Raw genomic sequence first — 26,460 nt, 5'->3', positions numbered from 1 at the left:
TGTACTTTTAATGCATGTGAGTAAGAAATGTTATGTAGGAGAGTGGTTGTGTGGACCAAGGAACAAAAACTTTCAATTGCAATGCTCTACATTCAATATATATTTTCCACATACCAATACATTTTAATTAATTAATTATCATATTTTTCCTTAAAGTATATATCGGGTGCAGAAGAAAACCTAAGGAAGTCAGGACAAGAGTGTGGACAACTGACGCAGTCTAGTCCAGCAGAACTGACAACAGCCAAAGCAGAAAAGGAATGACAGAAAGTGTCAGGAGGGGAGAGATCCCCTGCTACCGAGAAGTGGTCGACAGACAAAGCAACTAGGAGTCAGAGGAACGGAAGAGCACGGGGCCGGTGCGAGGAGCGACCTGGCAATTAGGGCGAAGAGGAAAGTGTCTGCCATGTACAACAGAAAAACCCAGATATGTCATCCCAACGAACAAGCTGGAAAAGTACCGAAGTTACATGAGGGACCATGCCCTTATATGCAAGTTCATCGGAGTCTGGCCGTCGGAAAGGGACCTCACCAAGTGGATACAGCAGAAATGGCAGCCTCAAGGACACATCGAGCTCAAGCTGGGAGCGAAGGGCTTCTTTACGGTAATCTTCTCTAACCTGAAAGATAGAGAACAGGTCTTTGATAATGACCCATATTTTTATAATAATGTCGATCTATTCTTACGCTTCTGGGAAGATTGTTATAGCCTAGACAAAGAAACCTTTCTGGCTACTCCTGTCTGGGTCCGTCTTTTTGGGCTTCCCACAGACTTTTGGGACCCGGACATTCTGGAAGGAATAGGAAACTCAATAGGAAGCTTCGTGAAGATAGAAGATACTACAAAGAAAGGTAGATACACCTCATATGCCAGGATTTGTGTCTACATGAACCTAGCAAACCCCATCCCCGACACTATAGAGCTTGAATACCACGAAGAGATCTGGCGTCAAAGCATAGACTATGAGCATATTCCGTTCAGATGTCGTAGATGCCACACCCATGGCCATCTAGCAAAGGAATTCCCATTAACCCGAGAGGAAGTAGAAGTTAGAAGGCCCCAAAGAAACAAGAGAGAGTCGGATCAGGAGGAATTCCAAGGGGTGAGAAACAGAAAGAAACCCAACAAGGAACCCCCCCCAGAAATATAGGAGAGGAAAACAACCTGACTCAGTGAAACCAAACAGTTTTTCTATGCTGCAGGTAGATGAGGATGAGGAAGATCAGCACATGGAACAACAAGAGGATAAAGGCTCAGACTGCAATGAATCTAGTGACAGGATCCTAGATAAAAGAAAGGCCCCGAGTGAAACACAAGAACAAGAGAAGGAAACAGAGGAACAAACAGATCAGATGGAGACAGACCATGAGTCTAGTAGGGAGGACCTAAGCTAGGAAGAGGAAGTGTTGGAAAATCTGTTACATGAATGGAAGAACCTGGACGAGAGGTTTATCCCTGAAGATCAAAAGAAGCTGTATACTGAAACCTTCCAACAATACAAAACCAAATTAGAAAAAGGCAAAGCCCCATCAGCAGAGAACCAAGAGACTCAAAAAGAAACCAGATTAGATCAGACTGGTCAAAATAAAGGGGGGAAAAAAGAGGAAGAAGAAACATCAAGGAAACCATACAAATTATGAGAGAAACCCTAGTCAACACTCGAAAAGTAGTACCACTTTCAGCGGTGTTCCAAACCCTCTCTCAAGTTAATTAATCATTTTTACCTCATGGAATATCAGAGGCCTAAATAGTAAAGGAAAACAGAGATATCTGGCAGCACGACTCAAACAAGACAAACCTCAGATCATGCTTCTCCAAGAAACCAAAATCCCAGGATAGAAAATGGAGGAAATCCTTAACAAAATAAAACCAAGATATGACCATGTCACTATAGACCCCAAAGGCAGTGCAGGAGGAATAGCTATCCTCTGGAACCCAGCTGAAGTCCTCTGTAACTGGTGGATAGGAACGCCAAGAATCCTCACCGGGCAATTCATACTAATAGGACAAAGTGAATGGTTTGCAATCTCAGCTGTTTATGGGCCCCACACCCGTGCAGACCGAGACCTGTTCCTCACTCAGCTGACTAAGCTCCGAAGTTTACACCAGGAACATAGATGGATCCTAGCTAGAGACTTCAACTTAATTTCTTCTTGAGAAGAGAAAAAAGGTGGAATAACCAGGGAAGACATAGAAATGAAAAGATTCAGAGAAGTGCAGACATAATTAAGAGTAGTGGATATCCCAACCATCAATGGAAAATACACATGGAACAACAGAAGAGGTGGCTCCAAACAGATAGCTTCAAGACTGGACAGATTCCTCATTTCAAAACCCATAATTGAGCTGGATATCTTCTATGACGCCTCTATCCTACCCTCAGCAGGGTCGGACCACTGGCCAATAAAGCTGGAAATATCCTTAAATAATCAGAGCAAAAGGAGGCCCTTCCGGTTCGAGTCCTTTTGGCTCCGAGCCCCTGACTTCCTAGACAAAGTAAAAGGATGGTGGTAGGACAACAAAAGTGGAAAGGAGGGCCTCAGCAAAATGCGCTCATTTCAGCAAAGGCTCAAAGAAATTAAAAGAAAAATTAAAAAGTGGAACAAGGAAGAATTTGGTAATATCCAGTAGGAGCAGGGCAAACTCCAAGCCAAAATGGAAAGAATCCAGCAAGAAATCATTTTGGACGACCGAAGTCAGGCCCTAGAAGAGGAGGAAGGTAGAGTAATCACCCAATTAGAGGAAAGGAGAAAACAGGAGGAAATCCTGTGGAAACAAAAATCCAGAATCCAATGGCTCAAAGAAGGCGACAAAAACTCCAAATTCTTCCACAAAGCCATGATAAATCACTGCCAACACAACATAATATTCTCCTTGAAGGACAAGGAAGGAAACAGAGTGACTCAGCAAGAGGAAATTGAACATCTTTTGGTGGAGCATTTGAAAGGTATTCTCTCTGAACCTAATGTCAACAGAGATGAGGACATAGACAAAATCAGCCACCATATTCCCAAGAAAGTCTCTAGAGATCAAAACCTGGCCATTCTTCGGAAAATCTCCAAGGATGAACTGGAGGAAGTAATAAACAAAATGGCTAAAAATAAGGCCCTAGGTCCCGATGGATTCACCATTGAATTCTATCAGGCAACGTGGAGCTTCATAAGAAATGATCTACTTGATCTAGTGGAAGAATCGAGATGCTCCAAACGCATGCACCAAGGTTTGAATGCCACCTTCCTGGTGTTAATTCCCAAGTCTGGCTACTCAGATGAACCGTAGGGTTTTAGGCCCATCTCACTATGTAATGTGGTTTACAAAATCCTTGCAACTATCATTGTCAACAGGCTTAAGCCTATCCTGCCGGATCTCATTGCCCCAGAGCAAACTGGCTTTGTCCAAGGAAGGCAGATCATCGATGGCATCATAGTCGCCTAGGAAGTGATCCATTCCCTGAAAATCTCCCGAGCCCTAGGCATGCTTATCAAATTGGATCTGGCCAAGGCGTTTGACAGGCTTAGCTGGACCTATCTGGGAGGTACCCTAAAAGCCTACGGGTTTGATCAACGTTGGATAAAATGGATCCTGTCTATGGTTAGCTCCCCCATCATGTCAATTCTCCTAAATGGATCCCCCTCTGAAGCTTTCACTCCTTCCCGTGGGCTAAGGCAGGGCGACCCCTGTCTCCTTTCCTCTTCATCCTGGCTGCAGACGGCCTAGGCAGACTGGTTAAGGCTCGGGTTTCTAAAGAACAGATAAAAGGCCTCCGCATCTGCAGGGAAGATATTCTGGTCTCCCACGAGTAGTTTGTGGATGACATAATGCTTTAAGGTCATGCCAACCTCAAGGAGGCCCAAAGAATTATCAAATCCATATCTCAATTTAGCAGAGCCTCCGGGATGGAAATAAATAAAGAAAAATCGGAAGTGTTCTTCTTCAACACCTCCTTGGCAGTCCAAAGGTTTCTGGCTCATACTCTAGGCTACAACAGAGGATCATTCCCCTCCAAATACTTGGGAATCATGTTAAATGAGCACCAATTCTGGTCGACCAACTAGAATCTGCTAATCAAGAAAATCCGCAACAGAATGGAGAACTGGACCCACCGCTCGCTAAATTCCCCAAGTCGGGTAACCCTACTGAAATCAGTTCTGCAGGCAATCCCAAACTACCAGCTCTCTTGCCAAGCAATTCCTAAGGTTGCGAGCCAAAAGCTGGTCTCCCTGTTCAAAAATTTCCTCTGGAAAGGGACTAGCAAAACTAAGAAGTGGGCCCTTATCTCATGGGAGTGGCTCTGTCAGCATCCTAAAGCTGGCAGGCTTAGACTTCGCGACCCCTTCGTCCTTAATCAAGTAATGGGCGCGAAGCTCTGGTGGCGGTGGCTTCAGGGGGGCCCTGACCTGTGGAAGATACTCTGGGAAAGAAAATACGACGAGACTGGGGAAATTGAAGACAAACCGAGAATCATGACAGAGACCAGAGGTTCTGCAATATGGAACCTGGCTAGAGACAACAACGACCTGATAAGGGAGCACAGTTTTTGGGAAATCTGGGAAGGAGACAAAGCCAGATTCTGGGAGGAATCCTGGCAGTAAAGAGATCGTCTTATTGAAAAAGACAACCTCCATGCCATCCTTACCTTTTCGACCCAAGCAGGGGCTTCAACTGTTGGCAACTTCTGCAAGCCTGACGAGGCAAGATACTGGTGAAATTGGAAATTTAAAGAAGACTGGGCAGGAGCACCCGAATCCGATAGATCGCAGGATTACTATATAGAGATGGCGTCGCGGAAAATAGCAAAGAAAATGGGGTCTGACATTCTCAGGTGGGGAAAACACATACAAGGAAATTTCACTACAGCAGAAGCCTACCACGTTCATACCAACAACAACCTTCTTCCGGCAAACAACCAATGGAAAAATCTCTGGGAAATTAAGCATTGGCCTAAAATTTCTTTCTTCATTTGGACAGTTCTACACGATAGAGTGCTTACTTGGGACCAAATTTTGTGGAAAGGTATCCATGGCCAGTCCTGCTGCGCCCTTTGCCCTGCCTAAGAGGAAACCATGGAGCACCTATTGAACCGCTGCTCCGTCACCTCCTCCTTGTGGAACATCCACCGCAATTTGTTTGAGAGGCAACACCGTAACCAGCAAAATATTGTAAGCACAATCATCAATTGGCCAAAGAAGCCTTACCTGAACCCAGTTGTTAACCATGCCTGGCTCCTCTCCGCTGGATTCCTCCTCTGGAATATCCGGAAAGCCCATAATTGGCCCATTTTCAAAGCAGAAACCAAATATACCCAACAATTTGGGAGCAGGTCACCAAAAACCTCCGGGAAACAATCCTTTCGGAATGTTGGAAAGATGAAGACTGTAAGGTCTCGAATTCAGAAGAAATCATCGTGGAAAAATTAGAGATTAGACAGAGTATGGTAAACTGCGGGGATTCTCGAGCAGATAAGGTAAAAGAGGTGACTGAAAGTAACCAGTATAGATGCCCTCCACATGGATTCACAAAATTGAACTTCAACGGTGCTGCCAAGAACAAACCAAGTGAGGTTGGCATTGGCGGAGTCTTCAGAGACGCAGAGGGAAACACTCTTAGAACTTTCACGATGGACTGTGGGGAAGCTTCGAACAACGAAGCAGAGCTGCATGCTATGAAACAAGGACTGGAAATAGCTCTCCAGGCAAACTTTAAACGACTCCAAATCGAGGGGGACTCAAAGCTGGTAATTGAGATGGTCAGGAAGCTCCAAAAGCAAATTCCAGCGGAAAGAATCAGCAAAAGCTGGAGAACCGCTTGGCTGGTAAACGAAATTGGAAAGCTCATTCGAAAATTGACTATCTCCTCCCGACCCACATCAGGCGCGCAGGTAACAAGCCAGCAGATTAGCTTGCGAATTAGGGCTGCCGAACCGGGGCAAGGAAATTGATAGCGAGGGTGTGCCTCTTTTGCATCAGGAAGAGAAAAACCAACTCCAACAACTTCTAAACGATGATGCAGGAAGGCAAAGCATGGGAAAAACGAGCGGCCAAGATCAGGCGGCACGCAGCGGAGGCGGAGATCATCCTCATCAACAAGGCTCAGACAGCTCCTATGTGGGAACAGGCAAAAGGGTAAGGTAGGCACATGATAGGCAGGTGACAGGGCATGACCAGAATGGCCGATTAAATAGAGGGGACATGCGAGCTGAGGAATCATTAAAGAAAAATCTAGAACCAACTCCGGAACTCGAGAGAATGAGCAGGGGAAGGAAGACAGGTGGCAACAGGAGTCAAGTTGGGCTACGGCAAGAGCAGCTAGATAGAGAAAGGAATGATGATGCATGATGTGGAAAGGACAATCCATGCCACTTTTCGAGATGGAAAAACCGGTTGGCGTGACGGAAAAATAAATGAAAAAAGGGAGGCCGGAATTTCTATAAGCCAAGTGGTGACATGCTCGACACGACATTGAGTTAATAAACCCGAGAAAATAGATGGAAGGCTCATTTCGATCAGCAAGAAGAATGAAAAAGAACAGAAAGATGCATGCACATCTCTGCGACCAACCCTCCTCGTCGGCCTCAGCAAGAAAAGGTGGTATGTTTCCTTCTGTCCTCGTCCCTCAGGCATGCATGCTTGTTTTTCTGGTCTCTTGGTCTGGATAGATATGCTTTGGCCCTGTAAGCAGACCCCCTGTTGCTGCGACGTTAATGGTCCCTCGGGCTCCTTCTGGATCCTCCTTCTCCAGTCCCTAGTTGGTAAAGTTCTGATTTATGGTAATGCCATGTCCTGCTCCAAGAGTCAGGCAGTTTGGGGGACTCCACCGGGTCTCGCCAGGCTTCTGGAGGGTCCTAGAACCCATGTTATTCTCTACTCTTTGGTTTTCTACTGTGGCTGGCTCCAATTCTGTTCATCCCTTCCGCTGACCAAGGCAGTTTGGTCTCTTTGCTCTGTTGGCTGGGGGGTTCTCCGAACTCCTATCAAAAGGTGGTGGGTCTTTTACCAACGTGAACATTTTGGCCCTGTTCTAATGTCACGTGAGGCTTTCCATGCTAAGATCGCTGCCAGCATGGACCAGACCCTGACCAGGCTCTATATCTCTTGCACTGACTCTCGGCTTTCTGCTATGGCAGGTAGGACCAGCGGAAATATGGCCCCAAGAAGGAACACTCCTAAACAGAAGAAGGATGCCGACACCAGTAGTCACCCAAAAAAAAGAGGCAAAAATCCAACTTCGATAAAATCCTTCACCTGATTGATGGGTACATGTCTGGAATTTCTCCTGAGGTCCACGCTCTCATCCATGAATGGGAACGCGAGCTGAGGGAAATAAGTGTGAACCAGGAGATCCCCTGTGAGGACTGGGCTATAATCTCTGACCCAGGCACTTCCAGAGACATGGACTCGTTATTCAATAGAACGTTACAATTCTATTGGATCATGAAGCATGTGGTTGGCAGGGCCATGGAGGTTAACCAAGCGGTGTGCGAGGAGGAAGATGAAGAACGCAAGCAAGCGGAAGAACTCCTCAAATGCCAACTGTCGGAAGAATCTGCCTCCATAAAGAACATTCTCTTGAAAGAACTCGCGACGGTCGAAGTTCAAGTTTCCAGAAACCATCTGCTGCTAAAAAACATGGAGCAATTGATGCTGGAGCTCAAATGGGCCATCGAGTAGAAGATCCTAAAGCCGGGTGTCAGCGACTCTAAGCCAGCCCCGGTGAATCTGTAGGATGAAGAGTAGTGGTGTGTTTATTTTGCATAATGTTTTGTGATGAATTTGAACTTTATTTGGGTACCTTCCTCTGTTACAGTAGTTAGCCTCGCTTTGAATAAGCAGAACAGTGGTTATGATAGGAAGAAAGAGTTAAACATTTTTAAATTTTGGTCTGGCTTTCAAGCCAAAAGGTGGTGGTCTGGTTTCCCTCGGGCAGGCCAGCCACCCGAACTCTAGTTTAATTGTATTTTGATGTTTTATGGAATGAATAATGCCTAACCTTACAAAAGAAAAATATATCAGGTGCAGAATAAGGGTAAATGATTAAATGTGCATATTACTATGTGGATGTGGAATCATTTTATTTGATATCGGGATGCAATTATGGTGTGGGCCAAACCATGTATACAATGTGGTGGTTCTTTCCTTGGCGCTTATACAATATACATTATGCCTCTATAGTTCTGAGATTTAGTTATATGTAATTATGTAAGAACATTTTATGTTTATTTCTCCAATAAATTTGTTTTAATTTTAGTTATTGTGTGATTTGAAACTAGTATTAACATTAAATTTTATAGCAAGAAGATGTTCTTACGAGTTAACATGAGAAAACTGAAAATATTACATCTTTTAACAAATCTATAAAACTATAAAATGTAGTTAACATGAGAAAACTCAGAACATTACATTTTTTTAGCAAATCTATAAACATTTTATATAATGCATACGACATTGAGAGTCCAAGTGTTATCATAACCATGAGCAAATTGTAATGGAAAATTTAAAAAAACATTTAATTAATGAAAATATGTAACATTTCTTGTTATTGCATGTTTGTACAAGTGTCTACCGTCGCCTGTTTGTACAAGTGTCTACCGTCGCCTATGTCCATTGAACCACAATTGTGAACAATGATAAATGATCTCGTTTGGTCACCAGGAGGTAAGCTTTATTTCAAATAACTTAAATGGAGTCTTCAAAAAGATTTTGGAGACTAAAGCATGAATAAACAAAAAACGAAAGAACACGGTTCGGAAACTAGTTTATAAGTACAAGGCTTATTGATCATTTCACAGAATAGCCATCATTTTATAATATTTCAGAGTAAATGCCATTTAATACGCAAGGAGATGACTTAATCATTCCTGTATTTGGTGAATTAAATAATGAAAATACTTAAATGCAATTTAATAATAACACAATTTAAATGATATGCACGGAGATGATGTAATTATGTATGTATTTGGTGAATATTCGATATGCACGGAGATGATGTAATTATGTATGTATTTGGTGAATTGAATATTGAAAAGAATGATATTGGAAGTAAGGTTTCCCTGACTTACAAGTTGTAATGAAGAACTTGGAATGAAGTGTAAGTGTGTGAATTTCTAAGTTATTAGTTATATCAACTATTTTTAGTGAACAACGTTATATCAACTAAGTTATTAGTTAAATCATTTGGATCACATGTCATTCTCACTTTATATCAAGTAAATATGCATTGCTTACATCCAAAGCCATTTTTTTTTTCAATTCTGGATTATAGTAAAGTTTACACCAAAAAAATTGGGCATGTTATATTAATATACGATGTATGCAGCTGAATATTGAAAAAAAAGAACCGTCTAGAAGACGTTCTCTTCCATCATTCGTAAATCATTTGGATCACATGTGAGTCTCATTGTTTTCACTTATATCAAGTATATATGCTTTGCTTAAATCCAAAGCAAAATTACAACGTAAACAGCTCATTCGAAAAAACTATCAGCAATTTTGATTATTTCTTAGCAATTATTAAGATATCAAAAATGTGTGCATTATTACCTTAAAAAAAACAAAACATACTTTTAATATTTCATTAATAAATAAAAAATACAGAAACAGCTCAATTCCATAATCTTAATCACCATATCATTAGTAATAACTCAACTGAGATCCTAGTACAGCAGCATACTAACGAAATATTAAAGGACCATCAGAAAAAGAGTGTACACTGGTAGCTATGTGAAGGGATCTCTCTATATTGTAATGAATCCATTAAAGTAACGTTCATGAACTATTGTGATGGTATGCGTTTGGTTCTGTGTGTTTCAGTGAAGAACAATTACCATCGATATCATGGCTATGAATAAATATTTCGTGTTTCATTGAAGAACAATTATCATCGATATTATGGCTATGAATGGATACTTCTACTTATCAGACATTGATAAAATAGAAAACAGTGATCCCCATTTCTGAATGCAATGGAGGCACAGCAAATAAGTAAAATAACGAGGGAAACCAGAAATTCAATATCCTCTCTTCATACTCATCAATCTAATAATTGGGAAACCTTTATCAGAATTAACATTGAAAAGTTTTATTGCTTTGACAGGGAATTCTACTTTTAAAATAGAGGATTCATCTTCATTTGGTTTCAGAGTTATTCTGTGGGCTGAACGATGGGAAATTCAATGGTATTCTCTTTTTTTCTTCTGGGTGCTGATAGACATGCTCATGTGAAATATTTCATTTTTCTGACAGATGTACACATAGTACACTTGCTCTGAAATGGGGTCAGCGGACTTACAATCCTATAAAATATTAATATCATTCTGGCATTGTAGTCAATATTCATTATAAACAATTTTTTTTATTTGTTGCTTTTGAATTTGGGATATCTCTATGATGTAGATGCATTTGTTTCTTCTCCTCAGGGGTAGTCCCCTCCAGCTGTAGATGCATTTGTTTCTTCTACTCAGTGTTAGTTCCCTCCAACTTGGCTTACTCATTAGCAGTAACATTCTTTATTTTGCAAGCTTGGAGTTTACTTCTTTTCCGAGCATAATCACATAGGTTGTAAAGCGACGAGAGGTTTCATTTACGTTTGGAAGAATTTTTACTTCTGCATCCACATTGTTGCCTCAGACGTGAGAATTCTCTTCCGCTGTAGGTATCTAATTGTCAAACTTCGAAATCAGAAAAGATAGCATAACTGTTATGCTGTATAAAATTTGCAACATTTAAAATTACAGAATATATATAATGATATAATGGCAATGAGAGTAGCTTAAATTTAAAGCAAAATATTAATTTCTGTTTGTGTAGTCCAGTTAAATGGTTGATGAAAGAAATAAGTTTAGGACATTGATGTGTCTAACATAGATAATGGTGACAATAAAGTTGGTAAGATGACTCGGTAAGAAATTTTAAAGTTAAATGTAAATTATTTAATTAAAAAATTAATTTAATTAATAATAAAATTAATTACAAATGTTTATAATAATTTATTAATAACGTTATTTTATAATTTGTCTTAAACAATGCCATAATTTGTCTAATTAAATTGCCATGTGCAACTATTATTGGTTCTTATTCACAAATGTATGTTGACTCATTATTGTTATTCAAGGAAAACTATGTCTAGATGATGGTCAGTAAAAGAGCAATCTTTCACTCCAGAGGGATACTTGTAATCTTAGGTAGTTAATTTGTTTTCTTAAGCCCCAAAAAATATCAATTTTAATACATACTCCATATAGTCATCTTAAGTAGTTAATTTGTTTCTTTAGGTCCTACAAAGATGATAATTTTAGTACATACTCCAAGCCAAACAATATTTTGTAATGTAAAAAAGTTTTTTTTTTTTGGGTTATATAACAATAATATTTATAATTAAAAAGAATTCTAAAATCTGATACCGCTTTTCGATATATGCAGGATGCTCAAGTTGAATTCAATTTTCTTTTCGATATATGCATGATGATCAAGTTGAATTCAATTTGGTTATAATGTATAGGTTATCGATATCATTGCTGTGAAGAACAATGGTTATCGATATCATGGCTGTGAGGGAAACTGCATGCCCTTCAGCTATTATTATGTATTTATGTCTTTTAGTGAAGAAACAATCTTTATTTTGCCGGGGGTATTGAGCATAGAATGCTGCGAGTGTTCGAATTATCTGAGAATCAATGGTACTTGGGTACGATGAGGTTGAAAACTTCAATGGTTGAGGTAATCAGGTCCGCAATTTGATACTTGATTAAGGTATGCTGACTTTCGGAATGAGTGTTTTGTTTATGTTTTTTCATTAAAATTTTGTTCCTATTAAATTATATGTCAAATCATACTATCGAGGCAGTAGTCCAGATGTAGCCGGTCCCAGCAGAAGCAAGTTTATTTCCGTTCCAGGGTGCAAAGCTGATTGATAACTGAGGCCATGAAGCCATCGACGATACTTGTAGTTGTTTGAGGTTTGTAATTTCACAATTGAGAATTGCCTTTATCATTGACATTTCTTAGCTGACGATACTTGTAGTTGTTTGAGGTTTGTAATTTCACAATTGAGAATTGCCTTTATCATTGACATTTCTTAGCTATAAGATAACCAGAACTAGTTTGCAATAGTCAGCAATGGTATCAGACTCACGTTAGGGTCCACTTACCTCTCTTTGGTGAGTAAAGTTCTTGAAAATAATCATATATTTACGATCGCACTCATTGTTTAGAAATATGCGCTTAATCTTAATTGGATGCTTCATAAGATTCCCTCCCTTGTTCTTTTTGTAAATTTTATGCTACTCGTAACATGACTTATGTTTCTTGCAATATGCATGTTCTGTTCTCCCGGCATGAAGTCTCCCTTATCAACCATGAACACATTCAATGGAGTTAGACAATAGCTATCAATATGTTCATCTGGGCATAATAGAATTTTTATTGAACCCTTGGTTAGACGTGGCATTAATGTTGCTTTCCATGTTGGGGTTGAATATTGATATAGCAAGTTTTAATTCATGGGTGGAATTGAAGGTCTACATGATAATAGTTTTATTTGATCTTCTCTTATTGCCCACTTTGGCATAAGTTTGATGGATTCCTATGTGGATAAGATAACTTAAGTTTATCGGTAAGCTGTAATTTTTAACATGTTCGATAGTCACAAGCCATCCAACTTCATGTTATTAATTTCCTATATTTGTGACCACTACTATGCTGGCCTTAAATCTTAAATTGCTTTGAAATGTTTACCATTAGGATATTAATGAATACAAGTGATTAGTGTGAACTTAGAACTTCTTAACTTTGTAATTAAAAAAAAATAAAGAAATTGTATTAGTGAATATAAGTAATTAGTGTGAACTTAGAACTTTATAACGTTTTACATTAAAAAAAATTGCAGAATTTGTAAAAGGATGTCAAAACATTAATTATTAATTAATACAAGTGATAAAAGTGAATCTATAACCTCTTAACTTTGTACATAGAAAAGACATAAGTAGAGTTTGTAAAGAGATATCAAAGCATTAATGAAATCTTAATAACATTAAGAAAATAATAAAGTTCTCAAAAAGAAGAGTCAAAGGTATTTTATGATGGAGGTTATTTGAAAGATTTTGATTATTAGGTGAAATATTAGAAAGCCATGATGAAAAGAAGATTTTCAGTGCTTAATAGCTTTATATATTTTTCTAAGAAATTGAAATTTCTTTATATGATATTGTTATTAAATTGAAAATTTATCTAGTTCATGGACTTTAGAGATTAGAGCCTGCCCCAAGCATATTCAGAGAATTGAACCCATGACCCATCAATACCTTGAAGGCTATTAAATTGAAAAGTTATAATATATCCATTGAATTAAAAATTAATGAATAATTTTTTTATATATTAGATGATTTTATAAATTATGGTGTCCTTTTGTCATGTTACAAATCTATGGCCATACTTTAATACTATTGGAAATCATCCAAGATAAAAGTAAGGATTATAAATGGTTCTAAATTGTTAATCTCTATCTTTATCAAGGGAATTCCTATTTATATTAAAATAATGCAATATTTATATTACATTTTATGAATATGATTTCATTTGAGATGTTTTAATCAATCAATCCTTTTTAAGAAATCATACATGTCAATTACTTTTAAAATGGTTATGTTAAATTACAAACTGTAATTGTTTGGATCGTTAAGGTTAAGAGTGAACACACTTCATACTAAAGAAATTGAAAATCTTGATTTAGCGCGTCATTACTCCGTAATTTCTCAAGGCTATGGAGAGAAATGCAGAGGTAACCACAAAACCACTTGAAAAGCTAGGATGTAGTCCTTCCTTCTATCTTCAGAGAGGGATTTCTCTTTCTGATTCAGATTTGTTATTTTAATATATTAGGCTAGTTATTGAGTTCTGAGTTTGGTTTTTTCAAACATTTGGTTGAAAACTACAGAGAAATTATATTGAGCATGGAGTCATTAGTCTTGGGGTGATCAAATACAAAAATGATAGAACAAATGTAACATGGCAAGGTAGGAAAGCTTTTAGATCTTTAGAACATTTGTGGAGTGAATTATGGAAAAATGGGAAAATAACAATTTCACATGAGAGGATACATCACCAATTGCTTGCCGTATTAATGAAATTGATCACTTGGGTACATGCACAACTTACATCAAAAGGTCTGCTTTCTTCATATAAGTTCCAACCCTTGTTCAACTTTATTACAATATATTTATAGAATTTTTGCTAAACCAATATCAGATTCCAAAAATGAAATAATTAAAAAATAATATCTAGCAATTTATGGAAAAAATCTGAGTATTAAACTAAAAATAAAATCAATCACTAGAAAACTGCAGAAAATCTGGAATGCTGGAAAACATTCATCCTTCAAATCTGGAACCTTGGAATATGGAGAGGTTGGAGTTGTCTTCACACAACCTGTTAGCTTCCATTTCAAACCTGATTACTCTTCCGTCTATATTAACTAGCTGTCCCTTTCACCGTTATTTTTGATCCAAAAAATATGAAAATATTTGCATTTTTGTTGATGTTTCCACCTAGTTGCTCAATAAATTATTTATATTTTGGAGTTAAATAAAATTTATGTGTCAAACCTTTTTCCCATAGTCTTTGAATTCATCATCTTTAAATACTTCATCATTGTCCCAAAATATTTGTGCAAGAAAAAAATTTGAATAATATTTCCAAATATTTTGGCTAAATCTGTAAATGAATTTCATAAAATAAAATTTCAGAGTATTCCTTTGATTGATTTAATAAAAAGTCCTCTTGGTTTGAAATTCATGTCTTGTTAGTCCCTGCCTGGGACTCTTAGCAATCGATTTAGCGTTGACCGCGTATTAATCTGTTGTTTGACCAAAAATATTGATGTGTATCACAACTTTAACCAAAGTTTTCATATTAGAAAATAATATAAAATTTATTATCTAATTTCTGATTGGACAACAAAGTTGAGGGTCTTATTGCGGGCTTCGCAGCTTTCAAGACAAGGTAAAAGCAAGATATCCAAAGTTTTGAGGGTCTTATTGGGGGCGAATATTAAATCTCAATTTTTCTCTCACAACTAAGAATTGCCCTTTTCGTTCCTGCCACATCCAGAAGCTTAAGCAGTTATTGTAAATATAGGTAGTGTACAGCTTTTCAACAATTATTTTAATTTCTTTGTGGATATTTTTCACTTCTATGTAAAGATTAGTTTAAATATTTAATATTTTTTATAATTTTTTTGTCATCTTTATTTATACTCGTTTTTTCTTTCTGTTTTTTAATTAAATATAATATCTATATAAAAATTATACTTCGAGGATTTTTAACTTTTTCAACTCATTATAAATGGAAAAAATATTTTATATAAGATATATGTTTTTTCACAACCTTCATTTGAGTACTCGTTACTTGGCAATTACACTAATTCCCTTTTTTACTCATATGGAGTAGCAAATGATTGCAGCTTTCATTTATTGGGAACAATAATCTGAAAGACTTATTTCGATATCATAATTATCTTAGTTGAATAAAAAGATTACATAAAGGGTATCTATTTTTTATTTTTATAAAAATATTTTTAATGCTTTGAAAATCGAGGTAGTATTATTTTTAAAAGATTGTATATAATTTTGAGCTTTTTTTCCTAACTTTAGTTATCATTATAAATAATATGAGTAATATAGAAGCTAGTTTTTTAGTAAAAGCAAGATATCCAAAGTTCTCAGATATGGAAAGTTTTTTTTATCTGAAGTTTGGTTATATTGCCGAGTGTCCTGCATGCAGTGTCCTGCATCCTGCAAGTGCCAGATGTTTGCATATGGTTGAAGTATGCAGAGGCATCCACGGTCATCTACTAATGCTTTGTCCGGAGTAAGTTTGAGGAGCAGAGCAGAGAGTGTCAAGCGGCAGGGTTTGTGAAGGGCGGAGGTTCAGCGTTACAACTTGTAAGTTCCATTTTACAACGACATATTACTTTCCACGATTACAACAGTTCCATTAGAGAAGTTACAACAGTTCCATTATTAGAGAAGTTGTTTTTGTTCATGCCATTTCTTTGGTTTGGCTTCTGCCAGTTTATGCAGCTAGTAGACGCCTTTCTATGAGCATGAAGGCAAAAATAGCCCTTCTAGGACTGGTGGGAGCTCTTACCTTCCTTATCTGTCGCTACTGACTTCGTTGCCCCCGGAAAGGGCCCTTGCCTTGAAGCCCCAACTGTATGCGTCAAACTATAAGTGGCTTTTTTAGCGCGGGCTGTCGAGTTTCTTTTGAAGGGTCCTGTACTCTAATCTTCGGGTCTGACCCATCATCGCAGGCCGAAGTATGCGAGCAGTCCCGTGACTTTCTTTAGGCGAACGAGTAGATTTCTTTAGATTTCTTTAGGCGAAGCGTAGATTTCTTTAGCGCGGTGCCGAATTGACACCCTTTTAGATGTACATGTGACAAATTAAAATGGGGGTTATAATTAGTATCTCTGTTGCACAGAGGCAAATTCAAGAACGAATTGTGGTAAATCACCTGTTGCTAAGTATCGCATACATTCCTCCAGGGAGAGACTGTAAAAAGCCTAGGGTTTGATTTATATGTGACCAGCATTCTTGCCTAACTTCACACCAGAGTGGAGCTAATTTCTTATAACTAGCGGGAATTGATTTATGATGTCTATATTGTTAGTTATAATTGATGAAGAGAATAATTGATCCACAAAATTGCGCCAAAATTTAATGGAAACACAGAATAAGACGAGTTAACTAAATAACGTTAAAGGAAAAGACAAGAAAAATGATGCAGGCCTACGTGTTGAAAATATCGAGTAATCAGCCAAACTAAACTTCCACGTTTCGTACGCCGAAACAATACTCGTCTTCTTCAAACACATTTCACGACCCCCTTCAACTCTACTAGTCTTCTTGATTTCTTCCTCTGTTGAACTCATTATTTGTCCTCTTTTTCTCTTTACTCTCATTGTTAAATCCTTGTACCTTCATAGAATTCTACACAGTAATCAGTGAGGCGACAGTCAGCTAAGTTACTGTAATTCCAATGGGATCTGAAACGTTCATAGAGGTGTTGTTATCAATATTTATTCCACCTCTTGGAGTTTTTCTCAGATATGGTCTTGGGGTACGTTATTTTTTTATTTTAATTTTTTGGCTTTAGCTCTGTTTTGATGCATCTATAGCACTAAACATTATTTGGGTCACTGTGGAATTGCAGGTGGAATTTTGGATAGATTTGCTCTTAACAATCTTGGGTTTCATCCCTGGTGTTGTATACGCCATTTATGTGCTTGTAATATAACCTGCTCCATTAATGCTTCTTCTGCAGGTATTCATGTAAAATATATTGGGTGTCAGAGATAAATACCCAATCTGTAATGTAATGCATGTTCTGTTAGAAGCAAACTATATCTGAATCTATGAAGAGAACTGCAATTATCCTTCTTAATTATATCTTATTTACTGGGCTTTGTAGTGTTTATTTGTATTTATCTTAATTAGATTCCTTGGATTTGGAGTGTTCAGCTACTGAATAAGTTAAGTTAATGAATGAATGAATGTGTAAGTCAATTTTATTTTGTTTAGAAGCACCTCAGACCATCGGGAAGAGTGATGTTGGAAATCAATCCATGTTCTTATCTCCGGTTTGTGGTAATGCGTAAATATAATGTTTATGCAAAACAAAATATTGTATTGAAAGCATTTTATGATGTATATTTTGTATATAAATTCTCTGTTGTGAAGGTTTATAATGGGATCGCGAGTCCAAGGCTTCATTGCACATATATGTGAGGCTCCCCAAAGAGTTTAAGTCCAAATATACTTTTCTTTCTTTACATTTCTACTTAGATTAATTTTTCTGGAATTCCCAGAGTTTAAGTCAAGATATACTTTTCTTTCTTTACAAATCTACTTGGATTAATTTTTTCTTGAGAACCCAAAGTGAAGGCCTCGCTAGTGAATGCAATTAACTTGGTTTTATTATCTAAAGTTAGAAAGTTAGAAATAGAGTAATAAAAGCATGGCATAAGCAGGCAAAGTAAAATCAAAATTAAAAAACAAATAAATAGTTTGTGATTAGTATAATTGAAATTTAAAAACAATAATTAAAATTTAAAAAACAAATGCGTAGGTGTCATTAGTACTGGGGGATGTTAGGATATGAGCTCACCTTAATATATAGTATAGTGTGAGCTGCGAGCATATATAACCTAGAGAATAAATTGACACTTCATACCATCCTATTTAATGTTTTCCAAGACTTTTGGGAGAAGTGATCAGAGACCATTCTAGCAAATACTAAATGCCCATGTCACAATATCCACATCAAAGATTGGTAGTGTAGTTTTCGGCACATGAAATTGGTTACACTACTTCCACCCTTACGGAGTAGTAGGGGTCGATTGAGGTTGTATTCTCTTATCAGGTCTTTGGCTGGTGGACTATAATATGCTAATAACAATGAAGTCTCCATCGACGGAGAATGGTCGAGACCATCCATAGTAAAGATTTTACTTCTTGGAATACAATTTTTAGGTTTTTCGTGGTTTACATTCTTTTAGTTTGTTTCCAGCAGATTAATGGAGTCCCTTGGTCGAGACCATCCATAGTAAAGATTTTACTTGTTGGAATACAGTTTTTAGGTTTTTCGTGGTTTACATTCTTTTAGTTTGTTTGCAGCAAATTAATGGAGTTGACCTAAATTGCAGATTAATGAAACTTTAGTAAAGATTTTACTTGTTGGAATACAGTTTTTAGGTTTTTCGTGGTTTACATTCTTTTAGTTTGTTTGCAGCAAATTAATGGAGTTGACCTAAATTGCAGATTAATGAAACTTTGCAGCAAATTAATGGAGTTGACCTAAATTGCAGATTAATGAAACTTAACTACGTTGTAAAAGCAAAGCAATGCCGGCTTTCGCTTCAAAGCAATTGCCCAATTTTTTTTTTGATAAAAGCTAAAACGATTATTAATGCAAAGAAATATATATTCAAGAAATCTATTTCGGCTGTTTCTTGCATCCGTATTTTTGCCACACATAAACACATGGCTTGAATGCAATGCACATGGTGTTTACACATATTATAACATGAATTACTTTGCTATTTTAATTATATTTTTATTATTTTACTATTTTAATTATATTTCTATTACTGGCAGTGATTACCGTTTGTTCCATTGTATATTTGGGTTTTTAATTAATGCGATCTAGTTCTTGAAACAAAAATTGTTAGTAATGTAAAATAATTTACCCGACGTCTTTCTCTTGCTTCGAGAGAGAGGCAATAGGCTGTAATTCTTGGTTAAATCTGATGCGAAGTTGTTCTCACTGTAAATTTGTGTTTCCAAATCTCTCGGATATTTTTTGGCCACAAAATGTCGGATTCAGCCACAGATTTCCACTTGCTGGAGACTGATACGCTCGTAGCCTAGCTTGCAATGTCCAGCAGTGACAACACTAGAGCAAATACATCGACGCAAAGCCATTCAAATGGATCACCACGAATGTCTTCCATTATTCCTCCAAATACTTCCTTATGGCCTCAAGATTTAATACCTTCAAACTTGTATATATATTCAGTCAATAATTTAGCGTGCTGCCATATATACACTACCATAAATATGCATATCTATTATTCAGACCTCTGCTGCTATGAGCGGTAAGAACACCTTCAGAGGAGCTTTCAAACACCCCAGTATACTGTACAGTGAACCCCAGCCTCGCCTCTTTTTCTTCTATATCCAGAGATAATTCATTAGTTTTCTCTGTTGTCTGATATAGATAGAATCGGACAGGTTAGGCGAAACCATGAAAACAAATACGCCATAGATCTTACCCTGAAGCAAAACCCTAATGGTTTGAGCCTGCGTGCGAAGGAGGAAGGTGGTGCGAAACATAAAGCCACCCCACATGCATGATACTTCTCTTAGCTGCGGTATAGCTCTTGGCTCGCTCTTTCCTGGAGAGGCGAGGGGATATAACTCATTTGACAGTCCAGAAACCATGTTACTTTTGCTCCATATGCACCAAATTTATCCATAAATAGTAAGATTTCCTAGCTCTGAATGCCAAATGTATGATAAACAACAAATTTTGCAGATAAGGGTAAGATTGCCTAGCTCTGAACGCCAAACGTATGATAATAGCAAGATTTCCCAACTTTGAAGCTCTGAACATTCTGCCGATAGATTGGAAAGCACCTTTGTCTTACCTATTCACATCATCTAAAACAGTGGAATTACACACTGATTATGAGTCTTATCAATACGGTTACTGTGTTTCTGGGGTTATTGTGTTCTTTAACCTCGCTAGTAAACCTCGCATCGTTGTTTAAACCTATTGGATGAGAGATCGTGGTAAGTTATACACAAAAATATTCACTAACGTGCATGTGGTAAGACAAGCGGTAGCTAATAAATAAATATCGTGGTAAGTTATACACAAAAATATTCACTAACGTGCATGTGGTAAGACAAGCGGTAGCTAATAAATAAATATTGACTAACAAGTGGTGATTTATCTGGGCACTTTATAACTAATATTAAGAGCAATGCATATTTAATATATATCTTTTACCGAGATTATCTTGGATGGAGTATAATGGTTATAACATGCCATGTGGAGCGTCGTTGTAATGAAAATACATTTCTATGGCGATATCATAATTAATAATAGGTTGCAGTAATGGCAAATTGAAACTTATCTATGTCAATATATTCCATTGAACATAATGTTGTTTAGGTAGGAGAGTAGGAACTGACAAACTCCCTCGTAGTTCTCCTCTTTATTTCAAATATAAAAACGTTAATCCATTCCCAAGGTACAAGAGACAGACTTAAGCTAAAGCAGGAAGAGCAAGATAATACTAACTTAGTCGTATTCATTCCCGTCGGCAATAGTTTTCATATATTAATCTAATGTGAGATATAATCCAATCCAAATCGTAAAGAGACAGCAAGATAATACTAACTTAGTCGTATTCATTCCCGTCGGCAATAGTTTTCATATATTAATCTAATGTGAGATATAATCCAATCCAAATCGTAAAGAGACAATGTAAATGGTTTACTTCATACTATATTAACAAAGATAATGTGCTGCATGTGCATTTTTTCTTTTATTAGTCATCTCCACATTGTACTATAGTTATTTTTTATTGTTTAATTAAAATACTTTTATAATTTACCATTTAAACTAAGATATCTTAATTGTGGGGACGAGATAAGAAAAATCATTGCTTCCAAAAACTTTAATACTTGCAATAATTGTGCTCAAAATGGTCATGATCAAACTATGAAAAGTGAAAAAATTGTTACAATGGTATATACAATCATGAAGTTTCAGCATCAAAGCGAAATTTCATGGTATCACTGTAAAGTGAGTATGCATTAATCATTTTACTGTGACAGCACCGCAAGTAACTGTGTTAAGCTTTCCATTTGTCTAATCAATTCGTGACTCTTTTCAGCTCCTCTTTTCTCGACTCTCTGAAACAATTTGTCTGTCATTTCTGCTCCGATATGGGCTTTAGTCATAGTCTCCAATCCATTTCTATACTGCATTGAGAGCTGTCTTCCTAATAAACCGTGGTCTTCGCTCTTGTACTCAACCGTGCCAGCAGCTTCTCCTCTCAAGACTTCGCATCTCTGTAAAGTGAACGATCCTGCGGTTTTCACTATAGTCTTGAATTCTTCGATAGTTGGAGAGAAGAAAGGCAAATTGAATGAGTGCAATTTTTCCTCGTGCAGTAAGCCCTGCCAAGCATCAATCATATTTGTGAGACTAATTCAAAATTTCGTTATAAGAAGGCTAGGGAAACAGCAAACAAGAAACGAGACATATCCCATTTATCTCTGAAAGCAGCTACCAACAGCTGCCCACAGAAACTGAGCAAGCTCCCTTGTTCCCTCGGATCAAACGAAATTCGACATGGAAGAATCAGAAACATAACTCCGCCTTCATTCATTTCTTGGGCTCTAGCTCTTAGAAATGCATTGAGGTCGGATTTGAATTGCTCCAGATAAGCCTCTCCAACTGCATAGGATAACACAATAGACATAAAATGTGCCGCCGCTCACCGCAGTCGTCTTGTCAGGTTTATCCTTCACCATGGATCGCACACTTTGGAATTGGTCAAACAAATATGGAAGTGTAATTCATGCATGCAGGTCCGTTCGAACCGTGTTGGGATGTATTTCACTGTGCACAGTTGTGCACCTATGGGTGGCCAGTTTCTCAACCCGGCAGGGACTACCGCTAAGACACTGGCTCCCTTGTTTTTAAATCGATGTCTTGTTCTGTCTTCCCATGTATTTTATAAACCATGTATTGTTTTTCCATCCCTGATAAAGTATCTTTACTTTTCCTTTTTACTCAAATCTTTGGATAGTATATTCTAGGTTCATTTTCCATGAATTTCTCTTCTTTATACCTTAGAAAAAACTATATCCCTGTTCTTTGTTAATTTTTTTTTTTTACTCAATCTCTTTTTACTTTCACACTTCATAAGTCCCCTTTTACTTTCACTTGCAAATTAAGTTAATAAATATACTTTTACTTTTACTTGCAAATTAAGTTAACAAATATATCCCAGAGAAACCCAAGCTCCAGCTCGAGCTTGAGAGAAGTTCAATTAATCAAACTTGGCAAAAGTGAAAAGAACTTCTTAGGGGGTAAGTTAAAGATAGAATAGGCAACCCCCTCCCAAATATTCATTAATAACCATTGACTAAATATTCATACATCTCGAGGCATGAAGTTTATGGAAATGTAATGTATGTACTGCGGGTGGGGTCATAAATTTGATTTGACTTTGGGTAACGCATTTCGCATTACGTTTAATATTTAAAATAAATAATTTCACATTTATCCAAATTTTTTCGTTTTCTAGTTTTGAAAAGTAAATTTCAATTTGCTCTATCTTTTGATCCAAAATTCTATTTGAGGCACCAAATATACCATTCAAAAGTTTCTTTTGAGAACTTTACCATGAAAAAGCTTGCAACATGATCTGACCGAGAATTTATACATAAAAAATATACCAAACATTCACACTTGTCTTAACTACAGGACTTCAAGAATTAAATGGCTCATTGGACAAGTAAATGGTTAGACTACGAAACCAACATTCACACTTGTCTTAACTACAGGACTTCAAGAATTAAATGGCTCATTGGACAAGTAAATGGTTAGACTACGAAACCTAGTGATTCATAGGCTAAACTGTACAAGTAGATTCCCAAAATAAATAACCAGAGAATCATAAATTGATCACTATAATTTATAGGACAGATAAGATTTTGAAAACCAAAATAATTTGTAAAAATGTAAAATTGAAATGTGAAATCCATCTTGTTAATATTGTACTTTTCAAACATCTTTGTAGTTGCAAGCATATACATGGATTTTGATCTGAAGAAATTAATATAAAAAGTATAAAAAATTCAAATTTTAATATAATTAAAAAAATTGAAAATAAAAACTAAAGGATAGATTAAAACTTTAAAATATAATCACTCACATTTTTCATTAACCCTAGATTTTTACGGTGTCCCTGGACATTTTCCTTCTATGGTTGCTCAACATTTTACCTTGCTGCCCACTGCTCCACATTTTCCATTTGAAATTTGCTAGGATTACCATCGACTGGGGCCTCAGACATTTGGAGCTATGGCTTTCATTTTGTGATGTGGAGTTGACCGATTAGAGCTTCCATTTTCATTTTGTGACTTGGAGCCACGATATTGGAGTTGAGATTTATTATTTAGTACTTTTTAAGAAATTTACTAGTATTTCACTACTTTCTCTGTTTACTTTTAGTTTAGTCTTCTATGGTTATTTTAGACTTCAACATAATGTCATTGTTATATGATCAATTTACTTTCATGTGCATTGTGTAATTTCAATTTTTTAATGATTAATTTAATTTAAATGTACCTTGCATAATATTAATGCCCATTGTCAAATGATGAATCTGCCTTCTTCGGGGAGGCACGATCTTCTGCATTTCGGCTATCTATATATGTTTCTATCTCTCATGTTTGTCACATCTTGGCTTTTGCTCAATTTCCTGCATGAGGCATCGCCTCCATTGTATTTCTGGATCCATACTTCATATCTGCCTGAGGCTTCTCGCCTTATGTATATTGTCGATCATTATATCATCTTAATATAATACATTTAGCTTTTCCTTCTAAAAAAAAAAAAAGAATTTAGATGGAACATTTCATAATGTCAAATGATCAATTCAATTTAATAATTTACTTTTAGATTTACAATTTTACATGGCTGATTGCATGAATGTCAAATGATAACTCTGATTCATAATAATCCAACATAAAAGAATCATAATATTTAGATGTACATTTGATAATTATTAAGATTTACTATTTACTAATTTAGTTATTAACCTATTATTAACCTATTATTGAAATTTTATCTTTTATTTTTATATATTAAATTTTTAATAATTTTATAGTTATTATGACTCTGAATTTCCTCTAAATTTCATTAAATTTTGGGGTTGTGTATATACTTATCCTAGTTCATCCACACTCCCATGTTTCCTATCATGGAAACTCTGTGGGACATTACAATTTAGTAGGAATCTGTAAAAATTATTTTAAAATGTATTCATAATTTAATAACGATGCATAAGGATTATAATAAAAAAATATAATATTTAGTCAAAATAACATGCGAACTCCACCGTTTAATCTGAGATACAACCATCTTTAATTATTTCTACTAATTGATTGCCAGTGCTCCAAATACATGTGTACAAGATGAGAATTAAATTAAGTAACGTATTTATAGTCAACCTGCGAATTATCAAAAGATTGATCTATACAAATGAGATTTTAAATCAATTAAAGCTTTTTAAACATAATCATTCAATTTTTAACAAAAAGCTTTGGTTTTGTATAATTCCTTAACACATTGGGAACATGTTAAAACTTAAAACAATATAATATTTATTGACTATTATTTTATTTTGTTTAAAGGGAACGAAGGTGATCACTAGTCAAATCTAATACGTACCGAGCAGAATGGTTTCATTAAATTTATCTTGCATGTGTACATTCAGTGTAACAGAAAGCGCATGTATTTATATGTCACAGACTACGCAATGGCAATGCAAACCAAGAAGCACGAGAAATTTCCATTATAAGAAAATGCACACAAAAACTGATGGCCGTCCACTACTACATGTGGGTGTTTCAAGATAATATTTAAAATAATAACTGAGTCAATTGTCCTAACTTAAAAGATAAAAAAAAAACTTGTGTATTGTTTCAATATTTAATTTGTGAAAATTATTGTATTAAAAATTTGTCTCTATAAAGACAATATAGAATACATATTATTATTGTCTTTATAAAGACAAGAATTATTGTCTATTAAGAGACAATTTCATTTGTCTTTCTAGAAACAATATAAAGAAATATTTAAAAAATAAAATAAAATCATTTAAAATGTTTTTTTAAGGTGGTTTCAACATTCAAAGTTCTCAAACAGTGATTTTAATTACCTTAAATCTCTGTTGTTTATGGATACCAATAGAATAGAAAATACATAAATCCATTATTTCTAAAGCTAACAGCAAAGTCATTTTAAATCTAAATGAAAAAACAATTCTAGAAAGCAACATTGAAAATAATAAGGCAACACTGTTATATTTTCTAAAAATACATTCATGTCATTTGAACATGCATGATCCTCAATTGAAACTTCATTTTAAGACATATTATGAGGCAAAAGAAAAATATTCAAGATTTCTGCATCCTACAATAGGGTTGTCTCTCTAACATATAGATTCAAAGCTTCAATCACATTAAATGGGGGAAATTAAATTCATATCGAGTTTTTCAACCACAACGTCAAGGCCCTTCTATAATTGGAATTGGCTTCCTTGATAACAAAGAATTGTAATAATGTATATGCAGTTGAATCTACAATTGATTGGCAATTCTGTCTTCATGAAGGTTATACAAAAGATGGAAAATTGACACACCTCTTGACAACATGATATAGGCCAATTCTCAATCTATTGGTGACCTACAAAATTATTTTCTCCACTATTGGCTTTCACAATTCGAGTTGGCTCCGTCTCTTATTTGCAGCTCGAGAATTGCTGCAATTGGTATCCAAATTGGTGATGATCTAGTTCGTGAGGAAGCTTCATATCCAATGAATCTAATTCAAGTAATGAACTATTATGATTGACTTCATAACAAGCTGAAGTTGTAGAGAAGTCGTTATCACTAGCTTTTTTTTAGGTAGTTAATCGTTTCTTGAAGGCACACCAAACCACCCATCCTTCTTGCTATTAAGAATAAAATAATAAATTCCTATAAGGCAAGTTTTATACCATTTCTTAACCATTTCCAAGAGAACTACTTACTGAAATAAAATAAAATAAATTTAGTGCATACCTAGAATAGAAATGTGTGCACTCTTAGTATTTCTTTATTA

The 26,460-nt window shown here is 36.1% G+C and overlaps 2 protein-coding genes across 3 annotated transcripts; one reads left to right on the top strand and one right to left on the bottom strand.

The window, feature by feature from the left end:
• The first annotated feature begins 15,878 nt into the window (after nt 1-15,878).
• LOC149178297 (low temperature-induced protein lt101.2-like) lies at nt 15,879-17,447 on the top strand. Of its 2 annotated transcripts, none has more exons than XR_016258845.1 (2): nt 15,879-15,932; nt 17,203-17,447. XR_016258845.1 is itself a non-coding variant. In XM_089423597.1 (2 exons), exons 1-2 carry the CDS (start codon nt 17,029-17,031, stop codon nt 17,284-17,286), a joined length of 165 nt encoding a protein of 54 aa, XP_089279723.1. In that variant the 5' UTR covers nt 16,959-17,028; the 3' UTR covers nt 17,287-17,447. The 2 variants fall into 2 exon arrangements, 1 of the variants encoding a protein (XP_089279723.1); XM_089423597.1 differs by lacking the exon at nt 15,879-15,932 and adding an exon at nt 16,959-17,109.
• A 3,936-nt stretch (nt 17,448-21,383) lies between these two features.
• Nucleotides 21,384-23,992, bottom strand: LOC149178296 (indole-3-acetate O-methyltransferase 1-like). The gene is made up of 3 exons (XM_089422043.1): nt 23,923-23,992; nt 21,854-22,020; nt 21,384-21,740 (listed from the first exon to the last, which is right to left on the bottom strand). Exons 1-3 carry the CDS (start codon nt 23,990-23,992, stop codon nt 21,384-21,386), a joined length of 594 nt encoding a protein of 197 aa, XP_089278169.1.
• Nucleotides 23,993-26,460: the final 2,468 nt, after the last annotated feature.

This window comes from Pinus tabuliformis, chromosome 4_1 (genome assembly GCF_031772625.1).
Source record: "Pinus tabuliformis cultivar Carrire ecotype Pingquan chromosome 4_1, CPIR1, whole genome shotgun sequence".
In the NCBI taxonomy this organism is placed as follows: domain Eukaryota; kingdom Viridiplantae; phylum Streptophyta; class Pinopsida; order Pinales; family Pinaceae; genus Pinus; species Pinus tabuliformis.
Note: the sequence above shows the minus strand (reverse complement) of the source record. Positions and strands in the feature narration are given on the sequence as shown.